General features: G+C 38.5%; 1 protein-coding gene across 2 annotated transcripts in view; it reads left to right on the top strand.

The window, feature by feature from the left end:
- KIAA0825 overlaps positions 1 to 14702 on the top strand; it is a 410640-nt gene that overhangs the window by 128246 nt on the left and 267692 nt on the right. For both annotated transcript variants that reach the window (XM_084801930.1, XM_084801929.1), the window contains exon 13: positions 13577 to 13687. In XM_084801930.1, the coding sequence (XP_084658056.1) occupies positions 13577 to 13687 (111 nt within the window). The remainder of the gene's footprint in view (positions 1 to 13576; positions 13688 to 14702) is intronic.

The raw sequence follows: 14702 nt of genomic DNA on the forward strand, positions 1-14702 counted from the left end.
TGTGGAAGAAACGTTAAGAGAAGGACACCCCATTTCACTTAAGGGAGGTTGAGTAGGTTTTGGGTTGCTTTCTTGGACTCTAGATGTTTATTTTCAATGGGAGTTGGTTATAAATTATTGTTAGTCTTATTTAGAGAGAAAACAAGGGGGCTGGAGAGATGGCTCAGTGGTTAAGAGCACTGACTGCTCTTTCAGAGGTCCTGAGTTCAACTCTGAGCAACGACATGGTGGCTCATAACCATCTATAATGTGATTTAATGTGTACTGTATACATAATAAATAAATCTTAAAAAAAAAGAAAGAAAACAAGCTTAGACTCAAGTATGTCTCTCTTCTTCTTTGTATTTCATTCTTAGTTTTTGAGATAGGGGTTTAAAGGAAAGAAAGGGAATATAGAAACATATAGGGATGATAGGAGAAAAAGTCGATTAGTCATTCTATGCCTCAACTGATTGCCTTAATTGTTACTCAAAAATAAGGTTATTTTTAATTCACTGGTATAGAATTCGGAATATAGATGCCAAATAAGCTTAAGTTTAGATACATTGGTATAGAATTCAAGTTTAAGATTATTCTTCACACAAATTATATATATTTCTACTCTAATATACTGTGTTATACCCATACAACTCAATTATAATACGAGGTTTACTTCCAGTACTTTAAAAGTGCTACTGTTGGCTGTTTATATAGCTAATTGTTAGTTGATCAAATCATGATCACATCAATTACCAGTCTGTTTTTATCACAAGAATATACATCCTAGGTGTAACAGATAGATATGATTCTATAGAAACATAAGGTAAAGTAGTTCGATACGGTCTTCAAATACGTCAGAGACACACAGAATATGGCCTTTAAAGATGTTTTTATTATTTTAAATATTCATTGATAACGAGACAGGTTAACTTCTGGGAACACCCAGCCTACCTCAAAGAAGATGATAAGCATCAAAGAACCTCCTTATGGAGATAGCTTCAAATGTGGCCAACAAGACACTGGGCAAAATGTCCTTGTTTCTGCCACAGACAGAATTCTGCCTAAAAATGAGCAAGCTTGGATGCAGGCAGAGTTGATGGCCAAATACAGTCAAAACAGGGTAAACAAGTCCTTAATAGTTCCTGCCTCACAAATATGTCTGTCAGATGTGTTGGGCCAGAAGGCTGAAGATGATGCTTCAACATTATAGAGAGTTTGGGTGACTGTTCAGGTAGCAAACTGTCTGTGTCATCTTTTCATTTGGGAAGCTGCTAACTGGCACTTTTGTTGACTCAGGTAATTAATTTTATTTCTTCTCAAGTCTCTGATGGGGTTGATAGTTTAATTTTACAATTAAGCTTAGTTGTTTAGGATTTAAGATGTTCTTAGGTCTAGATAGATGTTTTAAGTTGATAATGATGAGATATGATAGAATTTTAGACTCACCAAGATAGTAAAGAAGTTTTCCTCAAGGCTTCCAAATACAAATAACCAAAACACTATGAATGTAACATGTATATGATTCCTGATTGTTTTGTGGTTCTTCTTGCTGTAGGTAGCTTATTATACATATGTGAATAATATAAATACATATGTAAAAAAAATTAAATTTAATAAAAATTTAAAAAAGATTATGAAAAAATTAATTCCTAAAACAGCTAGAAGTGTGACACATCTGTATTTATGAGTGTTTGAAATCAACTCCTAGACCTCTACTTTCTTACACCAAAAATGATTATTCTAAGAATATACAAAATGTAGCTTGATTTCTGTTAAAACACACACACACACACACACACACACACACACACACACACACAACACTGTTGTTGCCTTCCTAGCCCCGATGATTAGGTGCAAGAGTCACAGTAGGGATCTATTAACCGCCCCCAAGTAATTTTGGGGAAGACTGATAAATTCTGAACGTTAAAATTAAATACTGCTTATACAACATATTTTGATATGTCCTCATTTTTGAAATTTGGTGTAAGTTGTTAGCCTCAACGTTTAATAACATAGAAGAGAGGTATTTCAGCAAAAGTGTTAATGTGCCAGTCAAAGGTCAGCATCATAAGAAACAGGGATGTTCAACACTAAGCCAAGGGATAATAGCCTCGTGTTGGAGTTAATTTCCAGAGTTGTATCCATAGTTCTACATAAAGGCCATGCCAGTGTTCAGTTATGATCTTAGACTATATATTTTTTTTTCTTAACTATTTCATAGTCCTCAGGGAACAACATAATTTCAATAGCAGGCTACCAAGAAGAGACTTGATACCCTATGAGCATATACAGGGGGAGGAAGTCCCCCTCAGTCATAGGGGAGGGGAGTAAGGGGAAAATGGAAGGGAGGGAGGGAAGGGAGGATACAAGGGAGGGGATAACCATTGAGATGTAATAAGAATAAATTAATAAAATAAAATTTAAAAAATAGTAAAAAAATTGATATAAAAAAGAGTGAATGACACAAATTGAAAAACTTGCACTTCTTTAAAATGTTGAGTACAGGATATGCTTAAATGTAACCCCAGACATATGACTTTATGACACAGCAATGAAAACACACATCTGCACCATAAATTTAAAAATATAAGTAAAAATTGTGCTCAGAAGCACAAAGTAGAAACAACCTTCACACCCATGAAGAGACGAAAAAGGTTCAGCATAAACACAGAGAGAAATACTATTCTACAACAGAAGTGTCCCAGCAAGAGTGAGCCACAAAAGCATTGCACCCAGTGAAAAAGACAGCCATTTCATTCATTAGAAACACGGAGCACAGGCAAATAGGGGGACAGAGGGTCTATCAGGGATCATTAGTGTTAGCAACGGAGGGATATGGGGGAGCTAATGGATGGGAAGATTAAACCATCCTTTAATGTAATAGAAGCTTTGAATTGCAAACATTAAACATGTAAATGTTGTGATATTTAAATTATATCTCTTAGTAAAGCTGCAAAAATGAATTTAGGTTAGCCTAGTATAAATGCTGCATACCTTAGGCAAGAGCATTGCATGTTTTCTCTTAGCCTGTGCTATGTAGCAATGACTTGTCTTAGAGCGAAAAAAAAAAAGTTAGAAATAGTTAAAATTTGGAAAAAAGAAGTACTTGGCAATACAAAATGATTCTCAAAGAGAAGTTTCTTATCCTAGCACTTTTGTTTCTAAAATAGATCCATTTGTATACCTCCATCTAAACATTATTTGGGAAATAACGTTTTAAAAATTCACCTGCTTTCTTTGTGTTTGGTGTGGCTGCTGGGAAATGGCTGGGTCTTGGTATTAGAGCTAGCGTGTGTGGTGAGCTTTCCCTGGCTCGCTCTGCTGTAGGTGGGGTTTAAGTGTGCCCTCTCTCCTCACCAGATGTCCTCTTCTGAGCCTGCCCTTGGCAGTGTGTTCCTCATACATGGATGTGCACTCCATCTTCCTTTCCTTTCCTGACAATGTCTGCTCATCCCCTTTCCCACACTGTACTTACTGTGGACTGGAAATCTTGCTAGTCATTTTCTGACCTAAAGCTATCATTTTTTTTTAACATCAGAGGGCTATTTTTCATTTGAGAAATGTAAACCACTAGCCATAGCAATAGAGGAAAACATTTTTTTACTCTAAGTGGCTTACTTTGACACTTAGATATTGGCATTTAAACATCATATGGCCCCAAAGAAAACATTTTTTATTGTTTGGTTGGTTGGTTTGGTTATTTATAAGACACAGTTTCCTGGATGTCCGGAAACTTGTTCTATAGGACAGGCTAGGCTAGCCCTAAAACTCAAGAGATGTGCCTGCCTCTGCCTCCTGAGTGCTGGGATGAAAGGTCTGTGTTGCCACACCTTGCTTATTTTCCTTTTTCTTGAGGCAAGGTCTTCGCTGGTAGCCCAGGCTAGCCTCAAATTTACAAATGACAAGCTAAAAGAAGGAGTAAAGCAGTGGTTTGGAATCTATTTAAATCTTGAAGTGCTTGATTGCACTATTTCTATGTTGTGATTGCTTGTAATTGTAGGTCCATCAAAAAGGCCCACATGTCTTTAGTATCCTATGTTGTCCCATAGTTTCAACGTAATTTCTAGATCAGTTTCAACCAAATTCTAGTTCTAAGACTGGTCTTTTCCCTTGTTTTTTTTTTTTTTTCCCCAAGACAGGGTATAGCCTTGGTTGTCCTAGACTTGCTTTGTAGACCAGGCTGGCCTCGAACTCACAGAGATCCACCTGCCTCTTTCTCCCTAGGGCTGGGATTAAAGGCGTGCACCACCATCCCTTGTCCTTGGATTTATTTAATTGAACATGTCTAGGTGCCCAGGCACTAGGCTGTGCACAGAACATGGAAAAGGCTTGACCTGACACCTGCCGGGATGCTTTAATTTCGTCATGGAATTATACTCTGTTACCATCCTATTTTGAGAAACTTTCTGCTGGCCCTGAAGCCAAATTTCAAGTGGCACAAGCCAAGCTAAGTCTTTTTAGCTTTTGGTTGTTTCCAGTTTCCAGGTGCCTTGAATTGATTTTATCCAAGCAACTAATTAGATAAGCCCAAGAAGAAGTCTATTTGGTGGAAAAGAAAAAAATTAATAAATAAAGATAAGGGAGTAGCGTACATTAAAGTCCGAGAAGCAGAACAAAATGAATGTAGGGTAGAGTGCCCGGTGTGACAGCCTAGCCAGAGCCCAGGCAGTGTGGCATGAAGGGGAGGGATGGGGCGTGGCTCCCTCATCCTGGAAGAAGAACAGGGCACATTTATTTCCCTAAGCAAAGGTCTCTTACATTCGCATCATCTACAGAGCTGTAATGTGCCTCATTCTGAAAGCACTTAGCAATTTTTAAAGTGTTTCGGGGAATCATGTGGAAGAAGGGGAGGAAGGATTGTAGGGACCAAGAGGGGTCAAGAACACCAAAGAACACCTACAGAACCAACTAACCCGGGTGCGTGGGGATCACAGAGACTGTAGCCACGACCAGGGAGCCTGCCCGGCTCTGACCTAGATCCGCGGCGTGCATGTCATGGTTGTGTAGCTTGGTTCTTGTGGGACTCCTAACAGTGGAAGCCGGGTCTGTCTTTGACTCTTTTATCTTCTTTCGGGACTCTTCCTCCTAATGGGTTGCCTGGTCCAGCCTTACTACAAGGGGATGTGCCTAGTCTTACTGCAACTTGTATACCATGTTTCCTTCATAGCCATTTGAGACCTGCCCTTTTCTGAGGGAAAATGGAGGATGCGTCGGTGGAGGAGAAAGTGGGAGGGGCTGAGAGGGGAGGTAGGAGGGGGACTGTGTTTGATGTAATATATGAGAGAAGAATAAAAGAATGTTTTGGAGAAAATATAACTCTCTAGGTCTGGGGGTTGTATTTTATACTCTGATATGAATCACTCAGAGTATCATCTCCTGGCTGAACACTGAAATGTCATCGGAGGTTATCTAACCCTGAATTCATAATCTCATCCCCATCCCCCTTGAGCTTGCAGACCAATTTTCACTCATTTATACTCTCCAGAATAATGAAGCTAATTTGGGCTCTTGCTGTGGAATTAAATGTTCGCACAGATCACACCCCCTCTGAGACCATAAACATCTGCCATAGCATCCTGTTTACTCAAGCAATCTTACTACTGCCAGGCCCAGGGATCTGTGGGTTCGGTGAAAAAAAAGTTGGGATCACAACAGAAACACCGAGCTATTTGCTGTGTTGTCTTTGGTTTTTAATCTAGGAAAATTTGGCAACAGTCAACCATTCCCCTATTATTAGATCCTGTATTATTTTTTTCTGCTGTTGAGGGTAAGATTGCAAATAGGTAACAATTTATACTATTAGAAATAGCATACCAGTTTTGAGATGTTTATGGCTCCAGCCCCCCCCCTTTTTTTTTACAGCATCTTGCAGTATTTCTTATAAAAGTACCTTGCCTTTTCTGACTCCTAGCACACATTGTAATATCTCCATTCTACAAACTGGAAAATGGGGCTAAGTGAATTGCCAAAACCATTACAAATCGAATAATCATGCCTATGCAGAATCCAAAATCTGTTTGATCCATCTCTTCTATATGTGGCAAATACTTTCTTCTGAATTATGTTCAGTTACCTTCTCTCCTAGGGGCACAGAGGACATGAAAGATAAAAGAAAAAGAAAAAAAAAAGTAAATGTAGAATGATTGGAGGTGACATGAAATCCTAGGAAGAAAGAAAGAGAAAGAAGATCATGAAGACATAGTGACATGACATATGTTTGAGTAGAGTGGTCAGGGAATACTTCCTAAAGACAATGCATCATTGAATGGCTGAGAAGCACTTAAAGAAATGCTCAGCATCCTTAGTCATCAGGGAAATGCAAATAAAAACGGCTCTTGATATTCCTTCTTACACCTACCAGAATGGCTAAGATACAAAATTCGAATGACAGCACATGCTGGCAAGGACATGGAGAAAGGGGAACAGTCCTCCATTGCTGATGGAAGTGCAAACTTGTACATCTACTTTGGAAATCAATCTGGCACTTTCTCAGAAAATTGGGAATAGTGCTACCACAAGACCCAGCCATTCCACTCCTGGGCGTACACCCAAAAGATGCTCCACCATACAACAAGGCCATTTGCTCAATCAACTATGTTCATAGCAGCTTTGTTCATAATACCCCAGAATCTGAAAACAACCATGATGTCCCTCAACTAAAGAGTGGATAAAGAAACTGTGGTACATTTACACAATGAAATACTAATAAGCTATTAAAAAACAAGGAAATCTTTAAATTAGCAGGCAAATGGATGGAACTAGAAAATATCATCCTGAGTGAGGTAAGCCAGACTCAGAAAGACATGCATAGTGTATACTCACTTATAAGTGGATATTAGCCAAATATAGATGTCCTCTGAGAGACTCCATCCAGTGGGGCATCTGGACTGATGCTGGGACTCACTGCTGGACTCTGGGTGGAACACTGAGAGTGGTACGGAAGAATGGGGAGATTGAAGGACCCAAAGGGTTCAGGGGCCCCAAAAGGAGAATATCCAGGCTGGTGGATCTGGACACATGGGGTGAGTGGGGCGGCGCTGTGCAAACTGATACACCAAGCAAGGACAATGCATTCAGCAAACCTAGCCCCCCTGTTCAGATCTAGCCAATGGATAGCTCATTCCCCATGGTTGTGGGGAGCAGGGATTGCCTCTGACATGAACTCTGGTGCCACCAATTTGATCACTTCCCTTTGGTGGGAAGGCCCAATAGGCAAACAGAGGAAAGGGAAGCAGGCTATCTGGATGAGACCTGATGGGCTGTGGTCCTATGGTGGGGGAGGAGGTTCTCTTCTAGGAGAGAAGAATAAGGCAGAAGAGGGAGGGAGAGTGGGTACAGGAAGGTACCAGGGAGGGAATAACAATTAGGATGTCACCTGAATAAGCTGTAGTGCATTAAAATAAAAATAGAAAAAAGAGAATACACTAAGAGTCCTCTGACCATGATGGAGAGGGCATTCTATGTGAGGCGTGCTGTCATTTCTGGACAAGTAGGGGTTTATGCAAAGGGCTCAAAGGCAGACAGAACAGGTATACATAAACTGTGACACTCTGACTCCTCATCAAGCCCTACCTATATCCTGGTCTGACACTTCCTTTGAAGTCTTAGAAGGCTGCCTTTCCTTACAACCCTTTGCAGTTATCTCCCGTCTCCTTAACCAACATCTTCTTCCCAGCTCCTCACCCTTGGGTATCTTCCCTCACCTTCAGCTGGCCTCTGGCCCACAGCTAGAGTATGTCTTTGTACCTGTCGACAACTACATTATTTGACACTACTGGGTAGATCCTCCTTCCATTTTTCTTAACTTTGGTAAACTCTGTGACTTTATTCTATGTTTTCTTAACATACAGCTTTTCCCTGCACTTCTCTAAAAAAAAAATATAGAAAATTACGCATTTGTCTTATCCTCTACATTTTATTCTGGTCCTGGGAGCTTCAGCCCAGGGTCCTTATGCAACTTATCCACCAATAGGCTACACCACCATCCATATCCATTTTTTTTTCTTTGTATTTATTCTTCTCTCATATATTACATCCCAGCTGCAGTTTTCCCTCTCTTCTCTTCCCCGAGTCTCTCCCCTCACCTCCCTCCCATCTACTCCCACTTCACCTCCTCTCAGAAAAGAGCAGGACATCAACCAAATATGACATAAGAAGTTTTAATAAAGGCCAGGCACATAGTCTCACATCAAGGCTGCATGAGGTAACCAGTTATGAGACAAAGGATCCCAAAGGCAGCAAAAGTGTCAGAGACAGTTCCTGCTTCCAGTGTTAGTAATCTCACAAGAACACCAAGCTACACAACCATGACGTGTACTCAAAGGACCTAGGTCAGACCCACACAGGCTCTCTGACCTCTGTGAGCTCACTCTTGTTCCTCCAGTTCCTCTTCCTCCTCCTCCTCCTCCTCCTTGTCCTCCTCCTCCCTCCTCCTCCTCCTTCAGTAGAGTCCCCAGGCTCTGCCTAATATTTGACTGTGGGACTTGCCTCTGCATCTGCTCCCATCAGTTGCTGGGTGACAATCCTGCTAGCTCTTGTCCCAGCACATCCTGCAGGAAGGAGAGACTGTAGGTCTGAGGTTTATCACGTCCATTCTTTTTTTTTTTTTTTAAGATTTATTTATTTGTCACATACACACCGTTTTTGTCTGTGTGTATGTCTGTGTGCCAGAAGAGGGCACCAGATCCCATTATAGGTGGCTGTGAGCCACCATGTGTGGTTGCTGGGAATTGAACTGAGGACCTCTGAAGAGCAGACAGTGCTCTTAACCCTCTGAGCCATCTCTCCAGCCCCATCACACCCATTCTTAATAAATACTTTCATCCCAGGTTATGCCTGCATCTCTTGATATGTATTTGATCACTGTGTCTTTTTCTTAGCACATCTCTTCACCTAAGCTCCTGATAAATTTTATCTACCATTCTGTGGCCTTAGTCTTTGAAGTATAATTTTTACCTAATGCCTAATGTCTCTGACTTTCTCCTATATGAAAAAATACTCTTTTGTTGTTTTTGCATTCAGAACCAGTTGTGTGTCCCACCACTCACTCAGGCACTGGAGTTTGATATCTCCCTCCATCCAGCTAAATAAAGAAGACAGTGGCATTCACATGCATGCGATGACTAAGTCCAGTAGAATCCTCCTTAAACCTTCTTTGCAGTTGTTGACATTGTTGGCCATGTTCTTCTTGCTCAGCCTCCCTAACATAATTTTACCCTGGCTCTTGGCCTTTGCTCTGGCTCTTTTTCTTTGTGGTTTTTGTCCTAGTCCTTTTTTTTTTTTTTTTTAACTCACATCATGCTTTAAATGCTGATCCAAATATCTGTCTTTGACTATCTTTTCATCTCCCAGACTTTCAGTGGGTGAATTCATCCACTCACATGTGATGACTTCCACATGATATCTCCAAATACAGACTTCTTTTGTATATACTGGACCAGTATATTCGGTTTCCTACTCCATGCCTCTCTTTAGATGTTTTCCAAATGCCCACAGACCCTTGTGACTATTTAAAATTAAGGGAAACTCCTGTGAGTTTCTCTAGACTCCTCCTTTACACTTAATTTTTTACCTGTCTTCATTCTCATGCCATCTTAATCCCCTTGTCATTAAAGGATGACTATTGTTCATTCTATTACCTTAGGAAATATTATATTTGTCTCTAAGTTTAGGCTCTTGCTGATCTAGCGCGGTATCATAGTCATTACCCTTAATCTCCACCAATCCATACCCCTTACTGCATTTCAGCTCCGTTTTATAGGATGTGAAACTACTAACTCCTAATATCACTGTCATGGTATAAGTTCTTTTTTTTAATTTATTTTTTATTTTCTCCATATATATTTATATTATTCACATATGTACAATAAGCTACCTACAACAGGAAGAACCACAAAACAATCAGGAATTATATAAATGCGACATTCATAGTGTTTTGGCTATTTGTTTTTAGCAGTCCTAAGGAAAACATCTTTCCTATCTTGGTATGTCTAAAATTCTGAATGTAAATCAGTATCTATCATATCTCATCATTATCAAAACATCTATCTAGACCTAAAAACATCTTAACCCATAAACAACTATGCCTAATTGTAAACTAAACTATCTGGTCTTCAACCTCATCACAGATTTGAGAAGGAATAAGCTTAATTGCCTGAGTCAACAGGAAGTGCAGCTTAGTAGCTTCCCAAATGAGAAGATGACAGAGACAGTTTGCTGCCTGAACAGTCACCCAAAATTCTATAACCTTGGAGCATCATCTTCAGCCTTTTGGCCCAATATATCTGACAGATATATTTGTGAGGCAGAAACTATTGAGGACTTGCCTACCCTATCTTGGCAGAGATTGGCTGTTGACTCTGCCTGCATCCAAGCTTGCCCATTTTTAGGCAGATTTTATCTGTGGTAAAAACAAAGACATTTTGTCCAGTGGTTGGTTTGCCACATTTGAAGCTATCTCCATGAGGAGCTTCTTTGATGCTCATCATCTTCTTTGAGTTAGGTTGGGTGTTCCCAGGAGTTAACCTGTCTCATTGTTAATGCATCTTTAAAATAATAAAAACATCGTTAAATGCCATATTCTGTATGTCTCTGAGGTTTTTGAAGACCTTATCTATTTTATCTTATCTTTCTATAGAATCATATCTCTGTTACACCTAAGATGGATATTCTTGTGATAAAAATAAGCCAGTAATTGATAGACCATGATTTGATCAACTAACAATTAACTTGTATAACTTTATCCTAAACAACCTGCAATAGCACTTTCAAAGCATTGGATGTAAACCTTGTATTATGATTGAGTTGTATGGGCACAATACTGCATATTAGAGTAGAATGCATATAATGTGTGTGAAGAATAATCTAAAATTTGAATTCTATACCAATGTATCTACAGAAGTTTGAGAAACTACACCCTTCACAGTAGCCACAAGTAATATAAAGTATCTTGGTGTAATCTTAACCAAGGAAGTGAAAGACTTATATATATTAAAAAAAACCTTCAAATCTCTGAAGAAAGAATTTGAAGAAGATTTCAGGACATGGAAAGAGCTCTCATGCTTGTGGATCAGGGGAGTCAATGTAATAAAAATTGCCATCTTACCAAAAGCAATCTACAGATTCAATGCAATTCTTATCAAAATACCTACACAATTCTTTGCTGACATTGAAAGATCAATTCTCAACTTCATATGGAAAAACAAAAAACTCAGAATAGCTAAAACAATCCTGTACAAAAAAAAAAAAAAAGATCTTCTGGAGAAATCTCCATCCCAAATCTCAAACTGTACTATAGAACAACAGTAATAAAAACAGCATGGTACTGGGATAGAAATAGGCTGGTTGTTCAATGAGATAGAATTGAAGGCCCAGAAATGAACTCATACAACTATAACACTTGATTTTTGCTAAAGACACCAAACCCATACAATGGAGAAAAAAAAAAAAGATAGCATCTTAAACAAGTGGTGCTGGTCTACCTGGATGGCTACATGTAGAAAAAATTCAAATAGATCCATATCTACCACCCTGCAGAAAACAGAAGTCCACATGGACTAAAGACCTCAACATAAAACCAGACACACTAAGTCTGTTAGAAGAAAAAGTAGGGAAGAGCCTTGAGCTCATTGGCACAGAAGACACCTTGCATAATGTAAATTCTTTAGGGATGGATTTCTCATTGCTGGTACAAAACAAGGACTCTGGTACTGAGCTAGCCCCTGTCTCTCTTTGTAGTGACTATAGTCTAAATTGGGCAAGTATTTGGGGAATTTTTCTCTGATCTGAAATTTAGTGAAGCTAAAAATGAAGAAGGAGAAGGCGAAGGAAGAAGGAGGAGGAAGGGGAAGAAGAAGAAGAAGAAGAAGAAGAAGAAGAAGAAGAAGAAGAAGAAGAAGAAGAAGAAGAAGAAGAAGAAGAAGAAGAAGAAGAAAAGAAGAAGAAGAAGAAGAAGAAGAAGAAGAAGAAGAAGAAAAGAAGAAGAAGAAGAAGAAGAAGAAGAAAAGAAGAAGAAGAAGAAGAAGAAGAAGAAAAGAAGAAGAAGAAGAAGAAGAAAAGAAGAAGAAGGAGAAGAAGAAGAAGGAGAAGAAGAAGGAGAAGAAGAAGAAGGAGAAGAAGAAGAAGAAGAAGAAGAAGAAGAAGAAGAAAAGAAGAAGAAGAAGAAGAAGAAGAAGAAGAAGAAGAAGAAGAAGAAGAAGAAGAAGGTGAAGAAGGCGACTTTAGGGGGTAGTGATAATATAAATGCCTAAAAAATAAAAAATGAAAAAACTTCCAAGTAGATTTAACTGAAGATATCCCATTTTTACAAGACAATGAGGTGAGAGAGAAAAGAAACTTTATAAAATAAAGTATGGCTATCCAAAGTAAAGGATGCTGAATTAGAAAATAGGGATGGGCTTTTCGGGACAGAATTGTATTTTATTGTGACGAGTTGCTACCTCTGCCCGAAGGTATCTATTTTGTCATTCTTTTTCAGGCCTTACTAGGTTAGGCAGCCGTTTCTAGGGTAGACGTCAGACTTCCTGTTCCTCTGGCCCTTAGAATCTTTCTGTGATGCATCTGTTAGGGCTGTGCTTATCACAATCCACTGATCTCTGCATTGTGAAAGGGAACTAGGAAAATTATTATGTTTTGATTATAATATAATTGTATTTTAATTTAGTTAAAATAGAACTATTTTTTCATTTTTAAAAGACAGTACTATTTTTCATTATATGAAAGTACCACTTCAAATAATTCCATTTCTAAGTCTTTACTGTTGACCTAATGTGGGCAAATGTATTGTCCAGTCATAAAATTTTATTTAGCCAAGGTACCTACTAAGCACGTGTGAAACAAATCCTTATTAGATCAAGATCTGTAGTTGGATTTGAGCCAACTTAGAAAAATATAGTCACTTTCAAAAGGTTACTGTAGACAAGATATTCTGGACAAGGTGTTCTATATCTTAAATAATGATAATACTTAATTTCACAATTAAGTTTCTCTTACACGTTCTCTCTCTGGGCCATTAAAACATAAACTTAATGATAATATTTTACTTATTGTCTAATACTTAAAAATCACTGTTGGTTAAAAATGTACCTTATGTAAACGTTTTGTCATTAATGAAGCAAATATTACAAGTCTTAGCACTTATATTGACTGCAGGTTGATTAAAACCCTATGACATATAAGAATGCTAGCTGTGCGAGACCTACTTTATGTGGGCATTTGTCTTTGGTACATTTTACAATATTGATTTCTAAAATTCAATAATAATGGCATAACTACACCTTCCTCTGTGTAAGGATTGTTCTACAAAGGTTCATTAAGGCCCTAATTCTTGGTTTTCGTGTGTGTGTGTGTGTGTGTGTGTGTGTGTGTGTGTGTCTGTGCATGTGTGTGTGTGTGTGTGTGTGTGTGTGTGTGTGTGTGTGTGCTGCTTTTGTTTTGGTAGATGCATTGTGCTCAATAAAATGACACCACTTTCTATTACAAAAAACAAAACAACTTATCCTGTGAAAATTCAGTAAAAAATTTCCAAAATTATCTGAGTGTTCTCCATAGTTAATGTTCCTTGCATATTCTGAAATAGTCTGTCTTGTTTCCCTAGGGCTTTTCAGCATGGCATGGATGAGTCCACATCACGTCCCCTAACGCGATTGTTTAATCAACCATCCCACTGGCTTTCCTGCATATCGCAGCTCCACCCCTCTCCACTCAGGTAGGAACTGCCAAATGGCACACTGTCTACACTTCCGTGACTCTTTTACACATTTTACAGGTTTGCTGCGTGGGTGTGAAGGAGTCTTACAAAAGGAACCTGTCGATAAGTGAGGAAGTGGGAAGGATAATTCCACAATTTCTAAAGCCCAAGACTCAAAGCCACAGCACTCATAATTTTTTTTCTCTAACTCATAACTTTAGTTATGTAATGGAAAAAAGATGGATTTTAAGAACTTCGTTCTATTTAAGCTAATTGCCTAGCCATTTAAATTTTTATTCTTTATCTATGATTGGGGGTTTGACAGTTCTGCAGCTAATTATGTGATGTAGACAGCAAAACTAGATAGTCAATTTAGCTTAACTCAGAGTCTTAGGTAGTTGCGAGAAGTAGCTTTTATAATTATGAATAAGATCTTTCATTTTTATTATTTAATTAACAACAATTAAAAACCAAAAAAAAAAAAAAAAGCAGTCACAGTGTAAAATGTACTTCCAAAAAAAGTCTGGTGACATTTTGTGGCATTATGTAGCATGGCAGTTTGATTTTTTTGTAGAATATATCATTGGAAAAATGCCTTTCCTTTGTATCTGAGAATAAAATATCATGAATAGCTAAAGGTGATATTGTTGATCTGATTGAAGTCTTGATTCATGTTGAAAATACATTGTTAGGAATTAACAATTGGGTTGGCATGGGATTCTGTGTCTACCCCCTCGCTCAGTGCTAGCATCCCATTTGCCTTGACCTGTGCAGGTCCTTTGCATGTTGTCACCATCTCTCTGAGGTAATGTGTGCATGTTTATATAAGCACATTCACTCTCTACCATCAGAATGTTTGTTTTTCTCTTTGGATCCACTTATCCACCATAATACTCAACAATACTTGTGGTTTTCAACCCTGCTTTGTTTAGCCCAACTAGAGTCTGGGAAATTATCACAGGAATGATTTTGTGGCTCACATAATTAATTTTTATACTTAATGTGTCTTTTCTCTATACAGAAGTGTAATTGA

The sequence above is a fragment of the Acomys minous genome (assembly GCF_964271855.1).
Source record: "Acomys minous genome assembly, chromosome: 11".
Taxonomy (NCBI): domain Eukaryota; kingdom Metazoa; phylum Chordata; class Mammalia; order Rodentia; family Muridae; genus Acomys; species Acomys minous.